This window comes from Rhipicephalus microplus, chromosome 10 (genome assembly GCF_043290135.1).
Source record: "Rhipicephalus microplus isolate Deutch F79 chromosome 10, USDA_Rmic, whole genome shotgun sequence".
NCBI lineage: Eukaryota > Metazoa > Arthropoda > Arachnida > Ixodida > Ixodidae > Rhipicephalus > Rhipicephalus microplus.
In genome coordinates this window covers 3927955-3938999 of record NC_134709.1, presented here as the reverse complement: position 1 = coordinate 3938999, position 11045 = coordinate 3927955, and the positions used below count along the sequence as shown (strand labels likewise).

Below are 11045 nucleotides of genomic sequence, written 5' to 3'. Positions count from 1 at the left end.
ACTTTTGGCATGAGCGAGTCTATGCTGTGTTTAGAGTTTGTGCCGTTTAACCGTAGGTGACCAATAAGCACTGTTTCGATCAACCGATGAATTAACTGCGCAGGACATAGAAATCCAGCCATATGAGCCCGTTTAGTTCCGTTAATAAGGCATTTTCGTTTAAGCGAGTTTCGGGTATTTGAGAGTCCAGTGCATAATGTTAGACTGCCATTCCCAATGCACAGAGTGTTACGCCACCAAACGGATGCCAGAAGGAGGGTTTGCAAACAACAAAGTGAGGGCCGCTCCTTTGTTGGCTGACCTAGCCTGACTTCGCATTGGCAGTAAGCATGATGACATTACTTGTTTAAGGCACAGCTAAACAAATCGGAACCTCTGTAGCATGTGTAATGCCATTCTTTCTTTCAAGACTAGCAAATACATGGCAACGCACGCAGGCGAATCGTATGCTGTGGATTATGGTCCATAGCACACACAAAAAGCAGATTAGTAAATTGTTAGTGTATTGCCTTTCCGGTCATAACTCGCGCTGTTTGGCTTGTATATAGCATATCAGTCAGTGATTTTGTAGCACATAAGACCCATTACATTCTATGCGAGGAACTGCGCGAGATCGCAACATCCTATATCATGATGTGGCCTTCGTAATTATTAGGCAATACATTCAAATAACATGCCTTATCAGCCACAGCTGTATGAATCTTGCAAGCAACATTCAGTTTCTTCAAGGCTGTCACACGACCAAGTTATGTGCAATGGCTTACATTGCCCCAGTAGACATATACGCCCAAAAATGCATTTGTGCTTAGTACAAACTCTACCAACCACCACATCAGCTTCACTGGTAAAACACCTTGGCAGAGTGGAATGAACAATGAATTCACATTAAATGCACTGTGGTGTTTCATTAAATTCCTTGTTCACACATTTTCCTGACAAGTGGACATAAACCAGTTTTCCTCCGCACACCCATACAACTACTGAAAGAAACAGTGATGTCAAACGGGAGGGGAGATGAAGCATGTTTCAATGTCAAACCCACGGAGGGGCAAAGCAGGCAGTGTTACAATTTGTTTGATGAAACACTTGTGATACCAAGCCTGGAACCAGGCTTTTAGGGAAGGGTGCTTCCACTCGACTAACGTGGGAAAACTGTGTCGGAATGCAGCTTACCCCAACGTGGCATTTCCTCCCTGCATACCCCATTTCCTACAGCATGTAGGGAATATAGCGTCGGCCATCTGTTGTCTTTGTCCAGTTTGGTGGAGAAGAGCAGTGGGATTTACCAATTGTCCGGCATACCCCACTGTGATGACAGGAAATGTCAGCCAGCCTTGCCCCCAAGGTGCTCCACACCCTTCCGCGAAGGAACAGCCACATGTGGGCAGATTCGCTTTGCAGCACTTTATTTTCGGTGCTTGCCGATCAATGCCTTTTCGACATGCCTCCCCAGAGAGCCCCAAAACAATCTGCAAACTATTAATAATGATGATACACTTAACAAAAAAAGTCCTGCATATGCACACAATGCCAGCGTGGCACCGCGAGGAAAAACACGGGGAGAACCACAAGCATTTGCAAGCGATGCTGCTGTTGATGAGCACCTTGTTGCTTCATGTTCCGTAACTTGCTGCTTTCGAGCCCACCCTTGCAAAATGTTGCATGTCCTTGTGCTTGCATTTGGCGAACGAACAGCCTAGAGTGTTTCAGCCTTCGAAGGTTCATCAAAGTTCTCAACCAAATCTGGAACATCGTCGTCTTCATCGTCGCCGGCACAGGCGCCGGCACCTCCACTTTGTTCTGAATGGCTCACTGAAACGAAACAAATACACCACTTTCACTGCCAATGCAATTACAGTAATACAGTTAAACCTCGTTATAACGAAATTGGAGGGCCGCCGCTATTTGCTCGTTATAACCAATGTTTCGTTATAGCCGTAGCGGGCATTTACCGCAAATATTACGCACTGTACTTACCCCCCAAAAAAAATAGCGGGCGAAGTAGCATACCGCCGCACCGTGGTATGCAACAAAATAACCGCATTCCCAAATAAAAAGGAAAAAGTCATGCACCTGTTTTAATGCACTTCAACATACACAGCTTGCATTTCAGGCAGCCTTAGCTGCAAAGAAGTCCGTAATTGGACGTTGATGCATCTTCCCGATGCGACGATGGCTCGCTCAGCTGCGGCCGCAATGTTCAAGCCATCTTCGCCGCCCTCGTGAGTGCCGAAGTAGCAGCGCAGTACGTTCACCACGTCTAATGCCTCCGACGCCGTCGGCACATTTGTCTCCTGTTCGTCGACAGAGTCATCGTCAATGGTTTCGTTACGATCACTGATAGCGCGCACAATATCATCATCCAGGAGCTGCTCTGTTGCCACCACTTCCCAGTCCGCACTCACATAGTCGCAAAACGACTCGCTGTCAAGCACGACAACAGCGTCACGAAGTGCCGTCCATGATGCAGCGACTTCTGATGTGGCAAGACCGTCCGGCACAGTGGGCTCGTCTGATGGCTCATCGCTGGCGTCTAGTGCGCCGGCAAACGAGGCGTGTCGAAAGCAGTTTGCGATCGTGGTCGCCGTCACACTAATCCACGCCGCCTGAAGCATTTCGAGCGCAGCGTAGAAGTCAACATCGGTGTCTCGCGTCATCCTCATGTTGAGCACGAGCTTGTCTATCACACGCTTGCGGTAACCTGCCTTCAGCGACATAATCACGCCTTGGTCACGGCTGTATTTTTGCTGTGCAGTTGGCAGGAAGGAACAGCAGCTCAGTGTTTTGAAGCACGGCAGCGGTATGGTGGGCGGTGTAGTTATCTAAAACAAGGCACACCTTGCGGTTCGCCTTTGCCAGCTTCTCGTCCCATTCGCAAAGCCATTTTGAAAAAATCTTTCTAATCACCCAGGCTTTGCGATTGGCTACGTACTTGACTGGGAGCTGCCTCTTTCCCTTAAAGCAGCGAGGGGATGCACTTTTGCCAATTACAAAAATTGGCAGCTTCTCAGAGCCGGTCATGTTTGCACAAAGTAGCGCAGTGATCCGCAGCTTACTTTGTTTGCCGCCATGACACGGCTCGCCTTTGAGGGCTAACGTCGTGTGGCAACATCTTGAAAAAGAGAGCGTTTTCGTCCGTGTTAAAAATATCCTCCGCGCTGTATTTTTCTAGCAGCCGCATGATGTTTTCTTTCGCCCACTTGGTAGCCTCTGCTTCGTCGACAGATTGCGATTCGCCGCAGACCGCTCTCCCGACAATGTCGTGGCGCTCCTTGAAGCGTTGGAGCCAACCCGAATTTGCCACGAAGTTGTCATAGCCCATGATGCAGGCAAAGTCTCTCGCTTTTCTTTGCAGCAAGGCGCCGCTCACCGCCAGATTCACGGCCCGCGTGTCCAAGAACCATTTAAAAACGGCCCTTTCGACCGCTTCAAAGGCAGGTGCCCTCATCCTCTTAGCGCTTCCTTTCACGCCATGTGCAACAGCGTCGATGATGGACTCCTGCTTGCTCAAGATGGTTGACAGTGTGCTCGTCGATACGCCAAAGTCTCTTGCCACTTTGCCTTTCTTGGTCACCGATTCGACGGCTCTTATCATAGCCGCCTTCTGATCTAGCGTTACGCGCGTTCGCTTCCCGCCTGGCGCATTCATGTTGCTGGAATCACGAGCGCAGCACAATAAAAAATAAGGTGGAAGCGGTCGAAAAAGAGAAGAAACACGCACGCAAAAGCAACGCGGCTCACGTCGGCGAGCGACAACACTTGCAGAGAAAGTGACTGTGAAGAGGAAGGGGGAGAAGGGGCGCTCTTTTGCGCTGCCCTCTAGTAATCGGTTACTCAAGGGGAAGGAGGTATGTAAGATTAAGAAGCGCGCCTCAGCGCCATGAGAAAGGGGAGAGGAAGAATATAAAGACACAAAAGAAAAGAAAAGGGCGAGACTTTCGCGGAGCGCTCCGCTGTCGGTGGTAGCCAAGCGGCGCACGTGCAGCGACCTCTCCTCCGGAAACAGCGCGTGCCGTCTGCTTTGCGCGCCTTGCTGGAGGGCGCGTGGCGGGAGTTTTGAACTGCTAAATACAGTTCTTGCGTTGCGCGCCATCTCAAATTCGCGTTGTGCACTGTCGTGACATCGGCTCAAAATTTTACTTCTTAACAAAATTTGTTCTTTATATCCCATAACAGGCAAATTTTGCCTCGTTGAAACGAGGTTTTGAATACATTGGTTTGTAAGGGGACTTTCAAGGGGAATTAGGATTTGCTCTTTATATCCATTATTTTGTTATAGCCCATCTCATTATAGCGAGGTTTAACTGTACCTCATTAACTTCAACTGGCATATCTAAAATCGGCTAAGTCAAAATTCTACGGCACCTAACATTTTCTTAATCGTCCCATATACATTTTTTCCTTTATATTGAAATATTTTGGGGTCAGATACTGAATCACTTCATCGGCTAAGTCAAAATTCCGCGTTATATGTCCCACGTACATTTTTCCTTTTATCTTGAAGTATTTTGGGGTCAAATACTGAATCACTTTAAATCTGGACTGGGAGTAGAAGGAAATTCCACCGCTGCACTATTTTACAAGATTCGCGTGATGCTGCCACGCCTGAAGTCCCTTGTTTTTTTTTTTTTTTTTTTTTTCAATTTGGCCGCGGCTGTCACTACGTCGATGCTTTCCATGAACGCGAAGTGCGCATAGTCTCAGCCCAGCGAAATCTCAACTTTGTCAAGCAGTCTTGTGGCACATCATGTGACACATGCACTGAGCAGGGAGGCCCTCTACCCACGCTTGGCATAGTTTGTCTCGTTCACTTCGTGTAGTGCACGTAATTTTCCCTGAGGTATGATTTCGTTAATCTGCACAAACCACGTGGTAGGGATATTTCGCTAACTGCGAGTGCAGTGCTTGTGATTTTCCCTGTTCATCTGAGCAAACAGAGCGATAGAGATTTTCCGCTGACTGTGAGGAGCGGCAACTTAGCGTGAGTGTGGCAAGCAGACGCCATGCTAACGCTAGAAAAAAAAAATTGCTTAAGGATGTGGAGAAAGGAAACCGAACAAAATCAAGCATCGCACAAGAATTCAGCATATCTTTGCCTGCACTTTCAACGGTGCTGAAAAACAAGCAGAAAGTGCTGGATGAATGTCAGCAGAGCTTCTCCAGCCAGCGGAAGCGAGTTCGAGGGTTGAAGTTCCCAGACACTGAAATGGCGTAGATGGTATGGCTGCGAAATGCCAGAGTGGCAGCGATTTCGCGCAGAAGCTATCGCCTACCGCTTTGCGCACGCTGGGTTTCCACGTGCCGCAAGTTTGCCAGAAGCAGAGACAGACGACTTCACAGACTGTGAGGAAGTTTGTCAAGAGATCATCAAGCTTAGAGGTAAAGGTTCCGCCGAAAATGACATGACTTTTCTAAAGTACGCGCTGCGTGAGCGGACGTGGCGGAGACTGGAGAAATGCTGGAGGCCAAAATAGTTCATACGGCCACTAACGTAGGGGGCGGCGGAGACTACGGCGACGACGAACCACTTCGAGGTGCAGACATCTTTTGAGACTAGATATTTGCTGCACTTGCTTCGAAATAAGGTCGAGTGCAGTGACAGGGAAGATAGACTGATGTGATGCGTCAAGCAGCTGAAGGACGCCTTCCTAGGCTCGAGTACCACCCCAAAGCAGACGAGCATTAGGCAGTTTTCTCTCTGCTAAATAAAATAGTAGTGCAACAAAACCCAGCTGGTTACAGTCTCTTGTATATTATTTTTTTCTCTTTTCCTGCACGAGAAGAAAGATTAGGAACTGCCGCTAAGAGCCGGTATATACCATAAAAGCCGGCATATAGCTCGGACCCCCGCATATAGTCCGTGGTGTAATTCGGGGATAAACCCGAGAAGAAAAAAATTTCACTCGAATATAGCCAAAGTAAAACAAAAAAAAAGCATTTAATGGCATCTTCATTCATCGTCGTCAGACGCACTTGCTTCAAAAGCTCCCTTGTCTTAAATGTCCTTCCACAGCACACCATCCTCAGTGCCATCAAGCACGTTCAAGATGGAGCACTTTTCGAACGTGTGGCTAACGAGCACGCCGAGTATGCAGGCCCAAAGCCTCAACTATCCACGAGCACAGCGTCGGTGGTGAGGCCCGTTTTAGCCGTGCGGCAAAGTGTCACTTTTGAGTCTCCAGACCTCATCCACTCCACGTACAGGCACTTGACATGGCACTTAAATGGCTGCAGCTGTGATGTCATCCCGGGAGGGATGATGACGAGCTTGGTGAGGGAGTTGAGAAGCAGTCGCTTTACAGAGTTGGTCACGGGACACCGAAACCAGTAAAGCACAAACAACCATTGAAGGGAGTACCAGCAGTGCTCCGGGCCATCAACACTACACTGACTTTATCCAGTCAAGCACTAGCAATTCGTCCATCCACCCCTTGTCTTGGCAGCTGACGACGACATTTTTTGGGAACTTTTCCCCTTCAACAGCGTCTTTCGTTTCAGCACCACGTAGGTTGGTAGCTTGCGACCGTCTGCAGTACAGCACAACATTACAGTCACCCAAGTTTTTTTCGTTCTCAGTCGATTTCACGATAACTTGCCTGGAGCCTTTCTGATGCACCATCAGCATCGAGGTAATATCCAGGTAGAGTGGCATTTGATGCCCGTTGCCGCTCTGGTCCAGCATCGAGGTAATATCCAGGTAGAGTGGCATTTGATGCCCGTTGCCGCTCTGGTCCAGCTGAAATGGACAGCCTCTGGCAACACAATTACATACTATGCTGAAGTAGGGAGAACCCAGTGCAGCACATAAAGAGAGACACCCAATGCTTGCTCGCTTTGAAATCCTCCGGCTGAATGCCTTTGTCTCAGGCAATCTCTCTTGCCTTTGCTTGTAGCAGCTTGACATTAACAGCGAGATGTGCAGCTCGCTCCTTCCACACAAAGTCTGCAAGTTCTTGTTTCACGTCAAAAAACACTCCATTTTCTGGCTTGTCAAAACTTTTCTGCTGGCCACTACAAGCAAAAAGGGTGTCCTTTTGCTTCTGCGATCCACGAATACTCTGCTCGTTGACTCCGAACTTGCCGCTCCGTGGCACAGTTGCCAATGGTTTCGGCAGTAGCCATAACTTTCCTATTAAAAGCAGCCAAGTACTGACTCCACGGTGCCGACATGGCATAAAATCACAGGAGCAATATTGTGGCCGTCGTTATGCGTGCCAAGTTGAAGCAAAAGCCACTGACCACTGTTGCAAATCTGGGTCTGTGAGGCTAACACCTGCTACCCCCGCTATTCCTACCTAGCACCTAGCAAAGAAGTGCACAAACACTTGATGATGATAGCACCATGCTATGCCAAAACCAAACTGAATTCCAGCAGAAAATTTTTGGGACTCGCATAAAGTACAGGCTGATACTTCGTACCCTAAAGGCTGGTGCACACCGGCGACTGGCAGCGGTCGCGCGACCATTCGCGACTGGCGACCAAAAAGCGACTGATGTTCACACCGACAGAGGCTGCATGCGAGCGACCGGAAGTCGCAAAGCCGGAGAGTCACGTCCGGATCTCGTTATGAGCGAGAACTCCTGAGACCGGCGCGATCAGCTGATCGCCGCCAGCTGAGTCCGTTCTCGCACAGCGTTCCCAACAGCGTCAAGTTCGATTCAAGCGAATAACAAGACAATTTCATGGTGCTGATGCACTGTGCCATGGTGTCAGCGCTGGCATCACAGATGCCTCCAAAGAAAAAAAAAAAGCCGGTAGTGGATGTGACCATCCTTTCGATCGCGGGAATCGACCGGCCATGCAAGCCGCCTACCTTCAGAGCTGCGCTGACACGACGAGGAGTATTTCCGAGAGTCGTACGTATTCAGAAACCATCCTTAAATTTCCCTTGACTTGCCACAGCCTACAATGCAGCACAAATGCGTCTCGAACGTGTATTCTTAAGTCGTTGCCAAGGCATGAAGTACAAACGCCTTCCAAACACGCTGCGTTGAATGCGCTGACAAGTCAAGTTCAAGACAAAAAAAAGTTTCCGAATACGGGGAAAAGACAGTGCACAATTTATTTTCTCTTTACTTTGACGGTGTTTAGCTTCTTGCGAATGCCACCACGTAAATTCGACAATTTGCTCGAGTTGCTGCGGCCCGCCATCTCCAAGCCAAGTATTCCGTGGTGGCCATGGTGCCACAGACCTAGAGGAACGCACTCGTTTGTATCTGGCGGCAGGAAGCCAGCGCAATGAAAAAAAAATTGAGCATCGCTGATTGGTTAAGCAGCTTTGCGACTGCAGTCGCGCGACCAAAAAATCGGTCAAGAAGCGACTGGCCAACGCAGTCGCTTTGCGACCGTTTGCGACCGTTCGCGACTGGTTGCGACCAGTCGCAAATGGTCGCGCGACTGCTGCTAGTCGCCGGTGTGCACCAGCCTTAAAATCTAGAAAAAAAAAACGCGAAATATATGCGAATTTTTACGGTAGTAGCGATTTTTTTTAAAGCACTCATTTTTCCAGACGATTAGTACAACTTTGCTTATACCTAAAATACATTAATCTCAAAATTTTCCCTGGGTTTTAAGACTTCAAGTTAACGAGGGATTAGGGTATAATCATAGCAGAGCCAAGATGTGAAACTCACAAAGTGCTTGAAGAGGACAACTAAGAGGTACAAAACAGAAAAATCGGTCCCTGCTAGCACGAAGTATTAACTTATTCGTATTAACTAGCCCTTAAGGAAGCATCCCTACTTAAATTTTTTTTGTGTGTGAATTTTGATCGAATTTCCATCTTTATGTATTTTGACATGCCGATTTCAAATATGCAATTTGATTTCCGTGTAACAAATACTTTCAATACATCGAGAAATTCATGTTTTTTGCATCGACTAATTTGGAGGCGAGTTTTCTCTTGAATGCTAGTAGTGATCAAAGACAGTGGCATATGAAAATGCTTAGTCAAAGCTTGCAGTGCCTATTCACGTGTGAATATAAAATGTTGATCTTAAAGCATTGCAGGACTTTTCACTATCTCCTCTGAGGGAGTTACATGCCATCGTCACTTTCAAATACGAAGCTACAGTGTCCGCGGCGAAGGCCGATATAACGTGTTGCTTGCATCGGTGAAAGCCGCAGTCTTTTGCACTGTCGCCGGTGTCAACTGATGTTCAGGCATGACTTGCTCACGCGCACTCACTTGGGCTATGTCGCTGCTAGTGACAGCTTCACTCTGAACTTGCACAAGGCTACAGAGTCAGCGTGAAGAATGCTGTCGTTCTCAATTGAATTGCTGACGGTTGCATCATCGTGGGTCGCTTGATTATCGCCTCTAAAGCTGAACGACGGCATGCCCTTATCTTGCGAACTGCTATTACCTGCCCCGACAATGTAGGATGCCCCAGCACGGAGATACCGTGCATTTGCAGAGTGGGCCGCAATCATTTCCATCACCATAATCGGGTGCCAAAGCACCTACGCTCGCTTGCAGAAGCCAGTGATGTCATGCTGTTAGCACTTTTTTTTCCTTTTGGCTCACCTTCGGCTGATCTGATACACCAAGTAGTTCTCAGTCCTCCAAGCACGTTCATCGTAGAAGCCAGGTTTTCAAATACAGCGCCCTAAGCCAATCAGACTACGCCATTTTAGCTACATGATCGTTGGAGTGGGCCGTTCAAGAGTTACAGGCAGCCAAAATAAGTGTGATTTGTCCTTAATTTAAAGGGCTAGGGTGTGCCATTGCATCTTTGATTTACTGTTATGCCGCTATTATGCGGGATTTTGAAGCGAAAACTTGCACACTAGTGCACAATGGTAGAAAGAATAAGAAAATGACACTTTTGGGAAATTCGATTTATGGGCGAATTTTCGGGTCCCAAGAGCAGTGTTTCCCCTTAAAGGGGTCATGACACCAGATTGTCAAGCATAATCTGTGTTATGCGGGTTGATCCTTGTATGTTTAGAATAGTTGGTAAAATTTTAGCGCATTTGGTCGTGCCGTAAATTTATGATTGGATATGTTAATGAACGAGCAAGCAGCCCGAGAGTCTGGCAACGTTGGCTCACTCGCTAGCTGTGATGTAGTGAGCTGCTGCATGGTCTGCATTCCGGAGGAAGATCGTGTTCCATGGTCAGCTGCACTTGCAAAAGAGCTTTTACTGTGTTGTTCAACTTGCTGCTCGAACTAAATGACTTGCAGCGGTTGAACAATGCCACCTTATCACTTATGCAGCCCTGGTACTTCCAGCAAACAATCTTTGTCAATCTGACAAAAAGTGTCCTGTAGATGTGCAACGTGTATGCCGTTTGCCACTATGAATAAATATTTATTGGAACTACTCACAGACAGAGTCATGGTTCAGTGTCAAATTTGCCATTTTTCTTACTGGAACCGAATGCAATCCATAGAGTTTAAGCGAAAATTCAACCGAAATGTATATCGTGATCGACCAAAGTGCCGCACCGACATGCCGTCCGCATCGACTAATTTACATACGCTGCACGCAATAACCGATAAAAACTCCCAATGCGCAGCATTGTTACGACTACTTATCACCGAATAAACCGGAATATAAGTAGAGATATTTTTAATAAAATATTAACCTTAAGTCGCCCCTCGTCTTATATAGCGGTGCCTAGCCGAAAGTGCATCGCTGTCTGGCAACATGTGGCTTGCATGTGCTTGAGAAGCTGGACGCGGCCGTAACCTTATCCAAATCCAATCGCAGGCTGTTTTTTTTTTGCTCTCGGTCTGTTTTTTTCGTGTTCATGATTTGTTTCCGATCTGTTCAGAGTTTTCGCTCCACTTGAGATTGCGCTGCATTTTTAGTGGTATTTTTTTTCGTTCACTCAATATGAGTAGCGGTACGAGGAGGCAGTACTTGGCTGCATTTAAACTAAATGTTAAGTTCGCAGAAGCGAACGGGAATATGGCTGCTCAGCGCTGCTTTGGTGTATCGGGAAAAAAGCGTGCGCTATTGGAGGGCGCACAAAGGGAAGCTGCTGATGTGCAATCCTCGAAAGATGTCGTTTCGTGGACGAAGTGCCGTTCATCCGC

General features: G+C 47.6%; 1 protein-coding gene across 2 annotated transcripts in view; it reads right to left on the bottom strand.

The window, feature by feature from the left end:
* Positions 1 to 1381: 1381 nt before the first annotated feature.
* bic (bicaudal) overlaps positions 1382 to 11045 on the bottom strand; it is a 33290-nt gene continuing 23626 nt past the window's right edge. For both annotated transcript variants that reach the window (XM_037432454.2, XM_037432453.2), the window contains exon 6: positions 1382 to 1812. In XM_037432454.2, coding sequence (XP_037288351.1) covers positions 1697 to 1812 — 116 coding nt within the window. In that variant the 3' untranslated portion in view covers positions 1382 to 1696. The remainder of the gene's footprint in view (positions 1813 to 11045) is intronic.